This window comes from Zingiber officinale, chromosome 6A (assembly GCF_018446385.1).
Source record: "Zingiber officinale cultivar Zhangliang chromosome 6A, Zo_v1.1, whole genome shotgun sequence".
NCBI lineage: Eukaryota > Viridiplantae > Streptophyta > Magnoliopsida > Zingiberales > Zingiberaceae > Zingiber > Zingiber officinale.
In genome coordinates, this window is record NC_055997.1 from 136,589,461 (window position 1) to 136,604,813 (window position 15,353).

General features: G+C 41.4%; 1 protein-coding gene across 14 annotated transcripts in view; it reads right to left on the minus strand.

Moving 5' to 3' along the window:
* The window catches only part of LOC121998259 (protein PTST homolog 3, chloroplastic-like), a 44,114-nt gene extending 37,413 nt beyond the window's left edge, over positions 1-6,701 (minus strand). For 11 of the 14 annotated variants that reach the window (XR_006116461.1, XR_006116462.1, XR_006116463.1 and 8 more), the window contains exons 1-3: positions 6,446-6,701; positions 6,242-6,364; positions 3,369-3,481 (exon numbers count right to left, since the gene is read on the minus strand). Coding sequence is in view for 10 of the 14 variants with exons in the window: in XM_042553081.1 (XP_042409015.1) it covers positions 3,369-3,481; positions 6,242-6,364; positions 6,446-6,576 (367 nt within the window). In the remaining 4 variants the exon portion in view is untranslated. The remainder of the gene's footprint in view (positions 1-3,368; positions 3,482-6,241; positions 6,365-6,445) is intronic. The other 3 variants (XM_042553086.1, XM_042553085.1, XM_042553079.1) reach the window with 2 other exon arrangements.
* Between the last annotated feature and the right edge of the window lie 8,652 nt (positions 6,702-15,353).

The following is a 15,353-nucleotide window of genomic DNA, read 5'->3' on the forward strand; positions in this document are numbered from 1 at the left end:
CCTAAAAAAATATAAATGCTAACATTGCGATGGAATAGTGCTTGACCACCTCATGCACGTCACTTTTCTACTGAGAGAGAAAAGTTCCTTCTCATCTTTCCCTTCTTGCCTAGTCAAGGTATCAATCACACATCTTCTGATGTTTTTTTTAATGCAGGATACACTCCCAATATTTCTTTGACTAGCCTACGATGTATGAGAGAGAGATTAATGTTAGGTCTATGCTTCTAGATCGTCAACACCATCAAACAACAGTAGGTCTCACAAAACTGCATTTAGGTAGATACATTAGAAGTGGAACCAATCAAGAGTGGCCTACCAGCATCTTGTGTTGAATGTACATGCATCAAGGTGCTTTTTTCTCCTTTTAGGTTAAAGCAACATCAAGGTGCGCTTGATTAATAATCATGTAGGTGAGAGATAGGATGAGCACAGATTTGACAACATCAGGAGGTGTCATCCATCTAACAAAAGTAAGTCATGAATTCCATCTTACAGTTGCATGGCCTTTAGGTAGTTTCCTCAAAGCATAGATGCTGGTTGTCAACTCAGACACTTGCATTGCAACTCATTTGCGACAAAGGACAGAGTTGCAAATCCTGTCATAGTTATCGTACTTGTAATAACTGCCATTCTCCTGGAACAATTACAGAGGTCTAACTCGAATGGACTTTAGATTGCCAATTGTCAGAATAGGACTAGGAACGACAAGGGTTATAGGACCATAACAACAAAGACATTTTTTCTATGTTCATATTGCTAAAAAAAAAAAAAAAAAGAATCTTTTAGTGTAAACTTACAATATTTCAAAAGTTGATAAGGAGCAATCAGTTTCCAAATATAAAATCAAACTCGAACTAATCTCCAAATTTAAAATTAATCAATATGTGATGTCAACTCCACCATACTGTTTGACCCTTTTTCAGTTTATAAATTTATTTCAGTTCAAACTGAGGAAAGGAAAGTTTCATTTGCCAAATGCTTATAACATAGAGAAATTATTGTAAACTTAATTCTCGTTGTAGACTTAAAGTTGCAATTGTTACTGAAACTTAAAATAAATATTTATATTTAATTATCCAAAGCCATACTATCTTTAATTAGGTGGATCAAAATTTAAAAGTATAATTGATATTTCTGTTAACTTGAATTAGTGTTCCAAATTCACCAAATTTCAATACATTCAATTAGTTATATTTAAAAGGTAAAATTAGTTCTATTTGACCAAGCTCTGTAAAAGGTTACTCTCAGTGGAAAGAAAGAAAGGTATAAAATAGAGAAGGAAAAGGATCAGAGAAGAGATGGAAATAGGAGAAAGGAATAATGACTAGTGATTAAAAGGGAGGCATCATGGATACTTAGAAAAGTCTCATTTGTTTCTTGGGTTGATATTATTATCTCTTTCATTATTCTCGTGTTAAAATCATATTTATAATTTTTTTGGATAAAGGCAAATTGTATTAAAGTTGATGAAGGACTTACATGAGGAACACTCAAAAATCTGAAGACATGTGTTTGAACCTTTCTAAACATCCTCTCAATGTTTGGCATATCCCCTTCATATTGACATCAATTTCAGGTTTGCCAAATCAAATAGATCATACAAGATACACCCAAGTGATGGGTTTTGTTGAGCATGCTCCCTCCATGATATCGTTGTTGCAACGTCTCCAACAAGGCAGTCGCTGTCCCAATGTGAAGCCAACTTTGAGCCATGTCCCATAGAGGTTTAATGATGGAACACATGAAGAAAAGGCGGTCCGCCATCTCATCTGCCCGCTAGCACAGTAGACAGGTCTTGCAATCTACATATGACTGTCCTTGGTGCGCACTTTGCCGCAAGCTATCACACGACGAACTGGTACTTCGGCATAATGTAAGGCTTCCATACATCTGCTGCCCATGCCTTCCTGCTGCTACGCAGCCTGAAGAAGTCATATGCAACAATTCTGTGCCGCAAACAGACTTGATTATACTATGTGCTGCTCGAAACAGGACTTGAAATCTGTATCGCACTCCTCATGGTCATGTCCACAAAGGGGATCCAGTCGTATCCATAAGGTGTTGGTTTCTGCCAAACCGACATGTATGGAACAGAAAACACTCCTTAGGAGAGCAACATTTTTGCACTGCCAGGATTTTGATTTTTCTAGCAACTATTGGCTCCATGTATATTCATTAGATCTAAAGAGATTGTGGATACAGAATCAAAGGTTTATCCTTCTAATTTATCATCTTTTATAAATTATGTTGAGTTAATATTTGTTTCATTCTGGTTCTAGTATCTGGTGTAGGTTAAATGTTGATATTTCAAAACTAATGTCCCAACACCAGTAGCATTCACACAGCTGAAGAGAGAGAGGTAAGCAATGGCCATACAAAGTGAAGAGGGGAAAGCAAGATGATTTTGACATGGCATGACTTCTAAGTTATCATCAATTTCATCGTCATGATTTTGTGTATTGACATGCCAAAACTTGTTCTTCTTTTTTGTTGTTAGATATTAAATCTGCCTCCGTCTATCAACAACTTTGTCGCCACATGATAATTTTGTTTTTCCAATGTCATTGTTGACCTTTATTGTACTCTCTTCAACCTTTATTTTTCCATGATATAAGATAAGATTTATTCTTTTTTTCTTCTTGTATAATTACTTAGGTTCTAATTCATTCAGTTTAGGCTAAATTACTCTTAAATAATTGGTTGAATTTAACTTTTAATGATTTTTTTATGTAGAAACACCCAAAATAAAATGCATATCAATTTGCATTGGATCAAACCAAACTATAGTAATTCTTTTAAATTCCAATTTATATGTAACATCATATATTTTACATATGAATTGTAACGATCATATGATACAAATTGTGAACTTCATGATACTAACAGTTATATAAATATCCTAGATGTTAATATTATAATAGTATTTTTTTTATTGTAATCTTAGTGAAAATATATATATTATTGTTTATTTTCTTAATGACTACAATGTTTTTTCATATAGTTATACTTGGAAACAAAAAGTAAATTACCTTATATAATTACCTTCTACTGTATCTAATTCTAGAGTTTGTAAATGCTTTACTGCTATTAGAATTTAGGAGATGACTTTGAATCTTCTGAAGACTCTGAATCTTCACATCGTGGGAGATGACTTTCAACTAGTATTACACCACTTGATTTAACCATATCCAACAGTGAATGGTTGCCTAATGATACAATAACTCAGGATCAGGAGACACATTTATGATTCTCTCTTTTCATCCTAAGTTTCGGATATCACATCAGTGTTACAAATATATGAAGAACCAAAGTGAACTCTGAAAATATTTGCAAACCTTCAGATTGAAATGAATCCAAAAACATACCATCTTTATTTCCTTCAGAAGTTTTATCAAAATGGTTTACGCTATTAGAATTTAGGAGAAGCTCTGTAATTGCCTTATATCCTCTCCGCCTCACAATATTTGCAAGATCCTTCCTGTGGGAATTGCGAGGAACCAGAAACCATCAAGTTAAACCTCTCTTCTACAAGCTTCTTAGGAAAGAATAGAGCGGTACTCATATGTAAGGTGGCAATAGAAATAACCTAACTAGCATTAACATTAGTGGACAATTAATCCATATCTACTTTATCTGTTAAGACTGTAAATAATTTAAGTTGGACAAAACTGAATTTGTGTTAGGATAGTAGAAGCATGTCCGTTCTTCCTGTTTAAGCTATTCTGAAATTTGAATTATAAATACATTAAAATATTAATGAATTATAGCTTATGTAGGAGTGATGGGCTATTATTGTCATGTTTAGAGGACTTCAGAGTTTGGATTAAATTACACTCACTCATTTAATCAGATAGGACACTGTCTGCTGTTAATGAATAATATAACCCTTGTTCAAAGTTGATCAGTGCCATGTTTTTGTGAGACCAACTTCACAACACAAATCAACAAAAAACAATCTGCATGTTAGTGGAATGAAATTCCCTCACTTTTTTCATTATGCACAATAATAAATATGTATACATTGTACATTGGCTATGTACAAAACCCAAAAAAAAAAGAACAAATAGAACTAAAATATTCTATTCCTACCACAACTAATTATCCTTTTCCTAAAGTAGTTAGCATCTTTTCAACACTCCCCCTCAAGTTGGTGAACAAATATTCACATTCCCAATTTGGATATAATCATCGAGAAATCATGACCATTAAGTCACTTTGTAAGCACATCCGCAAATTGCTCCTTTATAAAGACATAGGGAGTACAAATCAACTTGTTGTGTAACTTACTTTATAAAGTGTCTATCGATCGCGATATACTTTGTCCTATCTTGCTATACCAGATTATGAGCAATATCAATGGTTGACTTGTGATCGCAGTATAGTCTCATAGGTTGCTCCTACTTTATCTTGAGATCTTGGAGGATGATCTTCAACCACAATAGCTCACACACACCTTGAGTCATAGCCTTGAACTCTACTTTTGTATTTGACTGAGCAACCACATTTTGTTTCTTACTCTTCCATGTGACCACATTACCACCTGAGAATGTATAGTAAGCAGAATATCTATCAACTGGAGATCCTATGTATTTACATAGTGTAAGCTTCAAAGATCAACCCCTCACTTTTCTTGAATTAATTCCTTTTTGGGGATTAGCTTTCAAGTAATGGAATATCCAGTTTATAGCTTGTAAATGAACTTTGTGGTTGTGCATGAACTGACTTATCATGCTCATAGCATAGGCAATGTTCGACTGAGTGTGTGCCAAATATACCAATTTCTAGAACCTTTCCTTATCTATTTCCTTATTATCGTTGACCTCTCCAAGTTTGTGATTGGGATCAATCAGAGTTGAAGCACGTTGACATGTTAATTTCCTTCAAGAGGTCAGCTACATACTTTTGTTGGGAATGAAGATGCCTTGTCGAGATCGAGTTACTTCTATTTCAACCTTCCTAAGTCTTATCTCAAATCCCTTTGCCAACCAGTTTCTTAAGGCCTCCTTTTCTTTCTTATCGTTCCAGTAACAGCTATGTCATCAACATACACCAAAACTGCTCTTCCCTGGAGCCTTGTTTAATGGATAATGTATGATCACTTTGACGTTGCTTATACCCGAGATTGAGCGCCACCTTTGTACACCTACCAAACTAAGCTCTCAGAGACTACTTGAGTCCATATAATGTCTTTTCATTTTGCAAACCTTGTTCCATTAGATCTCTCCTCCAAAGCCTAATGGAATCTCGATATATATCTCTTCCTCTAAGTCATCATGAAGGTATTTTTCACATCAAATTGTTGTTGATCCCAATTTATGGTTAAAGGCAATAGAACCCTCCCTTTATTCATCTTATCTACTGGCGCAAATGTCTCTTGATAGTCCATTACGTGGTTTGTGTGTGGCCACTAACAACTAACCTCGCCTTGTATCTCTCTAATGCATGTCTAATATGTACTTCACGCAAACATCCATTTCTATCCCACTACTCTTTAATTTTATGGCTGCTCCATGATTTCCTATGTTTTATTCTTTAGTCTTCTTGAGTGCCTCCATCTCTACTATCATAGCTTCTCTCCGCTTTCCATTAGATAAAGCCTCAAAAAAGGTATTAGAAATTGGGATAGCATTTAAGTTGGCTAAGAAACTTCGGTGAGATGGAGAAAATTACGAAAAACATACTAAGTTGGCCAATGGATATCTTAGATGTTTAATGCACTCTTTTATTCCTTTTCTTAAGGCAATAAGTAAATCATAATCATGGAATAAAAGAGGAAAATAGGTTAGTGCATACCTCCCTTTCAAGCGTAGGAGTTTTGGACTTGTACAACATCAGGTTCTTGTGGAGTTTCATTTTAATTCTAATTTGAATGACATGATCATAGCAGGGTAATGATTTTATCATACCAGTACATATGAGACTCCAAAACTCAGCTCCCCAAGTCTGACTGAGAATCAAGCGGACCAACCATGGACGGTTGGATTCCATAAAATTCGGCTGAATCTTATTTATCAAGCCAAATGGTCTATCTCAAAGGCTACAAATCAGATTAAGACAAACCGCACAAGTCAAAATTCAATTAATCAGCAACAATGATATGTTAGTGACAAATCTCCGTATTTGGATGGGTTCAAGCAGCACACATGTTAATGTAAGCAATGCCATAATTTAACAACAGGAGAAAGTATCGACTGACAACAAATAACAAGGGAGGAGCAGACTACGGTGTTTAACAAACCTCCCATTATCACGAAGCTCCGATATTGAAGGTAAGTGATCTTCCGGAAGCCCCATGGACTCTATGAACTCCCGCAGCTCATCGCACAACTCCTCGTCGCTCTTCGCCGCCCTTCCCTTGCTGCTACAACATAGACATAGACAGTGATCGAAACTTCATCCTTTAGCGAGAAAAGCTAACAAAAGACGGAAGGCTCCAAAGTACCTGTATTTCTTTCCTGAGCAGCAGAGGTTTCTGCGAGCAGGGTGCGGATTGAGTTCCAAAGATCTCTGGGACAGAGGGAAAGAAAGGAAGTTGGTGGGAGAAAACACGGAGGACGAAATGACGGTCGCCATGAGAGGGCGCCGTGCATTTGGAGGAGAAGGGGAAATATATCGACGGGGGCTGGGTGAGGTTTGTCGTGTCCGATTTGTACCAGCGACACGACGAGAGATAAAATAGAGGGTAATTGGCCTTCGTTTACAATAATGGACGGTGGAGGCAGGGGAAGGCTTTGTACCTTTCGAGTCCCCTGTGGGATGAGTTGTCTTTTTCGAAAAATGTATATATATTTTAATAAAATTTCATTTTTATTATTCGTTCAATTCAAAATCATTCAATGAGATTACATTTCTAGTACCGTCAATCACCAGAACGCGTCACTGCTCGGCAAATTAGATGGGGTCATTTTTTTATTATTAATTTTTTTTAATTAGCAAACGATATTTGAGATTATGTGAATTAATTTTGAGATGATTAATTCTATAGATATAATTAAGTTAATATATACGAATAGAGATTAAATATCTAGAAAATAATCTCTTATGAATTAAATTTTTTCACATTTAAAGAGGTCATTCGATGACTTCTTCATCTCACTGTGAAACAGACAGTGAAAGGTACTTGGAGTGGATGAGTTACCAGGTACTTGGAGTGGATGAGTTGCCTTTTGCTATGTAAGCAAATGAAATGCATACTCCTGGGTCTTTGATGCATCAATCAAGACTTTAGCGGTTAATCATACATCTAAAGTTTATAAGAATGTATTCAATCAAGAGATTGAATAACTTTCATTGATTTTTTTTTAATGATAAATTTTTGTAAAGTTGATAAATTTTTATTGACTTTTATAGAATCTCATATAATTGTGAAAAGAATTCCATGGAGTTCTATAAACTTTTTTGCAAGACTTTTACAGACATTTGTAAATTTCACGAAAACTTGTGGATTTAAGGGGGAGTTTTCAATCTTAGAAAAGTGTAGACGACCATGATCTCACACGATATTTATTTTCAAACAAAACTTAAAATACCTAATTAAATTTATTTTTTAATAAAATAATAAATAACATACTTGTCCATAAAAAACTTTTCCAACTTTTTATACTTTTATATTGTTTTGGCTAAAACCAAAAAGAAGATAATCGTCTCACTTTAAAAAAAACTTTAATAATATAATTTTAAATCCAACAATATTATAATAATTTCAAATATTTTTATTTATAATTTTGTTCCAAATTGACCTGAAATATTAGTCAACCCTTTAATTTGTCAAACTTTTAATAAAATATTAAATTGATAAATTTGATTAGTAATAAAATTAATAATAATATTATTAATTTGATTAGTAATAATATTATTAAAATAAATAAATATAAATATATAAAATTTATTTAGGAATTTTTAAAATTTAATAAATTTTATAAAATGTTTCTAGGTCGAATTTGATTAGACTTTATTAAATTATTTATTAATTAAGTTGAGAATTAATTTGATTTATTAATATATATTTTATATTAAAACCTACTGTCTCAAGTTTCTCTTCCCTTTACACACAGCGTCGCCGTCCAAATTGACTTCGACTTCAACTTGCTCACAAATAGTCGACGGAAGCATCACCGGCCGCCTCAAACAATTTTTCTATTTGTTTTCCTCCTTTTCGGCACACTGCAGGCTTCACCGGATGACACTCATTGTTTCCCATCACGAGCAATCGGAGAAAAAATCTTTGCCTACAACCCGCCACCGGAGAAAGGATGCAAGCGGTTGTTGTTCCGTTCCAACCGTTCCTATCCATTCTTTTGTCGTTATAACGTCGGAGAACGACATTTCAGAGGACTCTCAGCTTCGCATAAAATGTATGCTGAGAGGTTGATGCAGGCCGCCGAGAGGTTGAATAAGGACAGGGCCTTTAAGATCAAAGAAATAATTAAAATCGAGGAGTGGAAAGAGAAAGGACTTATTTGTAAAAAATTAAAGTGATTTGAAGTCTATAGAAATCTCAAGGATGAGGAGAAGACTTTTTATTTTATTTTTAAAATTGTACCAAGTGTTTTAGAGAGCTCTTATTGGTTAAAATTTATATCTAAGGATTTCTAAAAGAATCCATGAACATCTATTGAAACTTTGGATACCAAAAGATTTTCATAGAGTTTTAAAAAGTCAAGTTTGAATATCACATGACTTTTTAAAACTCTATGAAAATCTAATTTGGATACCACTAGTGATCCGACGGTTAGAACACGGGAACCCATAGCGAGGGGTCAACGTCACGTGGAAGTCAAAGGGCTTGGTGGTCCATCGGAGAAGGGTGAGCCGACCGGACTCATGAGAGAAGGGCAGACCGACCGGCCGACCGGAGAAGGATGAGTCGGCCTCCCGACCGGCCGACCGATGAACATCCGATAATAAAAAGACGCCCTGACAGGATCGGGGCTCCGACGCTCGATTGAACAGTAACGAAGGGCCGAGCGGACGTCATGATCGTCCGAAGGCAATGTAACATACTGCTAGTAGTCCCTACATAACATTTTACCGAAGATCTCCCCAGCATGCCGATGGAGAGAGAAGGTCGGACGTGAAGTAAGTGTCGTCCGGCCAGGTGTAAGAAGCAGCCAGCCGGCCGCACGCCCCGTCCCACCAGTCGGACGGACGCCCCTTCCCGCCGGCCGGACGGACGCCCCGGCCTGTGGTCGGTAGAGGAGGACCAGAATATCTTATGACAGATGTCAAGTCCTATGGCTAGGCCATACTCCAAGTCTGACAACGAGGTATTCTGTTGTCCCATCGAAGATGTGCTTGGACTGTAGCAGTATGGCGTCAGGTAAGCTTTCTGACAGACACATACCGAGGTATGGGCTACGGACACGTATGTGCCTCGGTGGACGTGTAGGAGCTCTTTCACCGCTCGATATAAAGAGCCTCGTACTTCGCCGGAGGTACGCGTGGAACACCTTTGGAGCCACTTTTTTCATTGTTTGCTTGCCTGACTTGAGTGTCGGAGGGTCGCCGCTAGGAACCCCTTCCCAGCCCGACTTCTGTGCAGGTACGCCGGAGGTTCGTGCCACCAGTCGAAGACCCACGTCGGCAACCGGAGAGCGCCACGTGCCCAGCGTCCGTTGAGTCAGCGTTCGGACAGGATCAATTTGGCGCCGTCTGTGGGAACGCTCCTGCATTCGATCGGAGTTGATGGATGAAGCTGGACGACCACACATGGTGATGCTCTCCGTGGAGAAACTCGACGCTCTGATAGAGGCAAGAGTAGGTAGGCTTGTGGAGCAACAGGAGCAGAAGGCTCAAGTAAAAGAATAACGCAGCAGGCCGCCTCCACCTCTGGGGGGGCCGAGCGGCCATGGAGGACCGACCGGGAAGTTTCTCCATCCTCCTGGCCTTGATAAATTTCGACGAGTACATTGTATCTACCTCACTCCTGTTGGAACCCCAAGGTTGTTTTGGTGTGATCAACAAGTTAAGTTAGGTCCTGTGTGTATTTAACCTTGTGTCTAAGTGTGCAGGAGCTTAGGAGCACAGGTACTCGAGCGGAAGACGCAGCTAGCGAGAAGGACGGCACGCGGTGCGTCCGAGGGACGAGGCGCTGCGGAAGAGTACACCGGCGGACGAGAAGGAAGTGCGTGCGATGGTTCCGAGGTACGAAAGCCAGAGCGGAAGATTGCTCGGGGAGCAAGAGACGCAGCTAGCGCGAAGGTCGACACGGGGTGCGATCGAGGGACGAAGTCTGTGGATGAGTACACTGGTGGACGAGAAGGGACACGCGGCAATTCCGAGGGACGAGAAGCCGGAGGGAAGCACGCTCGAGAAGACCAGAAGATGGGTTCGGGTGAGCCCTATTCCGGATGTCAGAGATCACCCAATCAAGCGGATCCGGAGCAGAAGACCCGGACCGAGACGGGCACTTAACAGAGAAGTGGTCCCGGACAAAAAGTCAATTGCAGTTGACATTTTGCCAATCCGGGCGCCCGGACCCTGATTTTGACCAAGATTGCGCTTTACGCGATCTGAACTTTGGGGGATAAAGTTTTATCCCCCCAGGGCGCCTGGAACCCTTCCAGGCGCCCCGACCAAGGCTATAAATATAGCCTTGGTCCAGAAGCTTTTCATCAGTTCACAAATTGTAACAACACTTGTGTGCTTCCACTGCTTTGATTAGCTTCTTTCTTTTTGTGCCTACACTAATGTAAACGAGGCTTCTCCGCCTGAAGGAGTTTTTAGTGCAACCATCTTCCTTGGATTAACAACCTCCCCGGTTGTAACCAAGTCAAATCCGGTGCCTCGTTTTTATGCTTTATTTTCTGCTTAATCTATTTTTCAAGTGTTAGCTTAATTGTTCGAGAAAGGGTTGTGTTTTATTCAGGGTTATTCAACCCCCCCTTATAGCCGGCCCAACGGTCCTACAACTCCACTGGTATTCGGGAGTTGAGAAATTGAGTCAGATCTTATGCTGGTCGGCAGGTTAGTCTTTCAGATACAGTTTCTTTCGGGCATAGAATTCATCGTAATTTTCCGAAAGAAGGCCCGTGCCGATCGGGCAGGCGTATATCATCGGAGCCAAGCGCCCGATAATGAAGGCCCCGAGCCGTTCGGCCGGAGGTATAATAACCGAGCCAAGCGCTCGATAATGAAGGCCCCGAGCCGTTCGGCCGGAGGTATAATATTCTAGCCAAACACTTGACGAGGAAGACCCCGCGTCGTTCGGCCAGGAGTACAGTATCTGAGCCCAGCGCTCGACAAAGAAGACCCCGAGCCGTTCGGCCGGGAGTATGTTATCCGAGCCAAGCGCTCGACGAAGAAGACCCCGGGCCGTTCGGCCAGGAGTACGTTATCCGAGCTGGGTGAAAGGTGCGCTAAATGTAAATTTATATATATTTCGGTCGCCTATGTCCTTGTAATGCAGGAAGCAAAATTATAAAGATGGCAAATATCTTCGCCGATCGGCTGTGTTAAAAGTAGCCTTAAAGGCCGTCGAGCTCCGACGTTAAATATCGAGAGATGAGCCGGCGTCTATAAACGTCCGAGCGGAAGGCCGTCGATCTCCGATGTTAAATATTGAGAGACGAGCCGGCGTCTATAAACGTCCGAGCGGAAGACCGTCGAGCTCCGACGTTAAATATCGAGAGACGGGCCAGCGTCTATAAACGTCCGAGCGGAAGACCGTCGAGCTCCGACGTTAAATATCGAGAGACGAGCCGGCGTCTATAAACGTCCGAGCGGAAGGCCGTCGAGCTCCGACGTTAAATATCGAGAGACGAGCCGGCGTCTATAAACGTCCGAGCGGAAGACCGTCGAGCTCCGACGTTAAATATCGAGAGACGAGCCAGCGCCTATAAACGTCCGAGCGGAAGACCGTCGAGCTCCGACGTTAAATATCGAGAGACGAGCCGGCGTCTATAAACGTCCGAGCGGAAGACCGTCGAGCTCCGACATTAAATATCGAGAGACGAGCCGGCGTCTATAAACGTCCGAGCGGAAGACCGTCGAGCTCCGACGTTAAAAATCCAGAGACGAATCGGCGTTTGTAAACCCACCGATCGGAAGGTAGTCTAGTTCCGACGGTAAAATTTGACGGGCGACCGGAGCCTATAAGGCCGCCAGACGAATGATTTCCTACGTAAACCTCGGTCGGGCCCGCCATAACATTGTATGGCCGAGCGGCTCCTTTATAAAATGTACTTGGGGCACAAAAAACTTGAGACCAAGGCAAAAATCAAAAATTGGACGCGGGAAGAACGAGCAAATAACAAAAGGAGACAATTCATTCACACCGACCGGCGGATAGACAAAATTTATAGTGTTTGCCCCGAACGACATGCATGTAAAAAATTACAAAATAACCTCACAGACACTCATTCTTAGTCATCAAAATTAAAAAGATGGTCAGGGATGGAGCCCATCATGGTCGCCAGGTCTTCGGCAGGGACGGACAGATCGGCAGGAACATGGCCCTTGTTTTTCATGTATTCCACCGCCACTTTGATGGCCTCCTCAATGTTAGGATCTTGGATGGCTAGAGGGGGGTGAATAGCCTCTTCAAAAGCTAAAACTTAAAGATAAAACTCACACGAGTGGTTAGCGCAGCGGAAAACCAGTTAAGAACAGAATAAGAATAAGGGAAGAAACAAAGCAAACCACAGTGACTCAAGTGTTTACGAGGTTCGGGGATAACTTGCCCCTACTCCTCGGTGTCCGTAAGGTGGACAAGCCGATCTTCGGTAGATCAACCCCGGTGAACACCCGGCTATGAACTTTCTCCTTCTCGGTGGAGTGACCTCTCAACAAAAACTCAACAGGTATGTAGAATATAGCACAAGACTTACTGAGCTTGGTGACTTAGGAGAATCAAAATTAAGCTTACAGTCACGCGAAGGTCAGTGAAAGAGAGAGCAAGTCGAGACAGCCGCTTCTCAGCCCCGAGCGTCAAAGCTTTTGCACCGATCGACAGAGAGTTTTTTTTTCTTCCCTGAGAAAAACTTCTTCTTAACCCTCTCTTCAACCAGCCTTTTATGTCTCTGTCATCTCTGCCTTTCGCCCGCAACGGATCCCTGCCAAACTGCAGCAAATCTCTGCATCCAGCCATAGCATCGCCAATCACGCTTCTTTCTCATCTGATCATCTGAGCTCACACCAATGGAATTCTGGTCTTCACTGGTGTCTCTGAGCTCCACCCAATCACCATGAGTTGAGCTGATCGATGCCAGATCACCGCCAGATCGCAGCCACGACTTTGCTGCTTTAACAGGTTTACAGTGGAACATAGCAAAAGTCTCTCTGGTAACCTCTACTAATGAAGCTCAATTTGAAATCAACCAATTGCAAATTACCAGTAACCTGTACCTCAAAATCTTGCAGCAGATGGTTAGAAATATTTAGGCAAAAGCAACTTTGAATCAGAAAGAATCAGAGAAAGTGCATGCAAAACAGACTATAGTATGGATCGGTCTGCAGACCGATCCATACGTTCAAATCTCTTTTTCGATCGTTACTGATCGATCTGCGGACCGATCAGGAACTAACATCGGTCCTCGGACCGATCAGGTGTCGCGCGCACAAGCCTGATCGGTCTCCGGACCGATCAGGCATCAATCTGACCGGTCCCGAGACCGGTCAGTATCGATACAGTAGCATACTGAGTATTCGCAGTATGCTACTGAGTTCTCACTGATCGGTCGGCGGACCGATCAGTAACAACACAGTATGCTACTGGGTGTTTACTGATCGGTCCGTAGACCGATCAGGGCACACTTAGTGTCACTGGATCGGTCTGCCGACCGATCACCCGTGCCACTTGTGCCACTGGATCGGTCATCAGACCGATCCAAGGCTGTGATTTAAGAGGCAAGCTTCCAAGCTTGCTACCCTTAATCCTGACAGTCCAGAGACCGAGCTACCGAGCTCTTCTCCGACTATACATGCCAAGTTTCCATACTTGGACTTCCCAATACCAGATGTCCGATCACCCTTGATCCATCTGGATTTTCCCTTGCCTGGCTTCACTCACCAGGACTTTCCAATTGCCTGGCTTCACTCACCAGGACTTTCCAATTGCCTGGTTTCACTCACCAGGACTTTCCAATTGCCTGGCTTCACTCACCAGGACTTTTCCAATTGCCTGGCTTCACTCACCAGGACTTCTCCCGTGCCAAGCTCCTTGCTCGGACTTTTCCCAATCAGATTAATCAGGTCAACCAAGTCAACCCTGATTTGTCTGAGTCAATTCAATATCTGATTGAAACTTAAATCGGTGTCAACATCAAAACAACATCCAGGTCCGACTGTATCAACAATCTCCCCCTTTTTGTTGTTTGACAACACGATTTAAGTTTAGATCAGAAATGCTTTCATATCCATAATTTTAGGGAAATCGGGACCCTCCCCCTAAGACGGATATATCTCAAATATCTTCTCCCCCTTTTTCATATTGAGTTTACAATTCGTCTCTAAACTTCAAATACTCTCTCCCCCTTTGTCAAACACCGAAAAGGTATATATATAAAAAAATATGAGGACTGACAAACACCTCCCCCTTAAACCCATATCATAATCCACAAAAAGAAGTAAGATATGATAGAACTCAAGCAATGTCATATACATAGCATGAAAAAGATATCATAGGAGTACAAAACGCATGAAAATAAACATAATGTCTAAAATAGCAACCATCCAGGACAGGCAATCAACATCGTATCTAGAATAAAGTAGCACAATCAACAATCAATCACATAATCAAAATCAACTCGCATCCTCATCATGAGGAGCAGTGTCATCAGCAACAGGATAAGAGAATCCCTGAGGGGGCACGCCGCTGCCTGAAGATGGATCGTCTGTAGAAGGCTGAGGTGGTGGGTGGCTGGCCATCCATCCCATAAACGCCTGATGAGTAGCCAGCTGATGTCTCTGTAGGGTCTCAAAGCGTCGGTCAATGTGGAGACGTAGACCAACGAACTCAGCAGCCACCATCTCCTCGTGGCGATCAAATCGGTCCTCCAACTCCGCGATCTGCCAGCGCAGATCTGGATCCGCCTCGACAAGTGCAGCTGGAGCAGGAGCACGAGCACCCTGTCGTGGGAGTGGTAACTCACCCAGTGCCCTCCCATCCATCCACCTAATGGTCCCATCCTGACTGAGGATGCCAGATTTGGAAAACGCACGCTTCCCAAGTCGACAATCCTGGCGAACCATCTTCACCAACCTCCCCTTAGAGACATCTATACCCAAAGTCTCGAGCCAATCAGTAATGACATGCCCATAAGGCATATAGACATTGTCGCCGCTTGGCGTGCTATGGAATACGATGGATGCATAGATATTGGACATGATATCAAAATCTAGACGCCGACGTA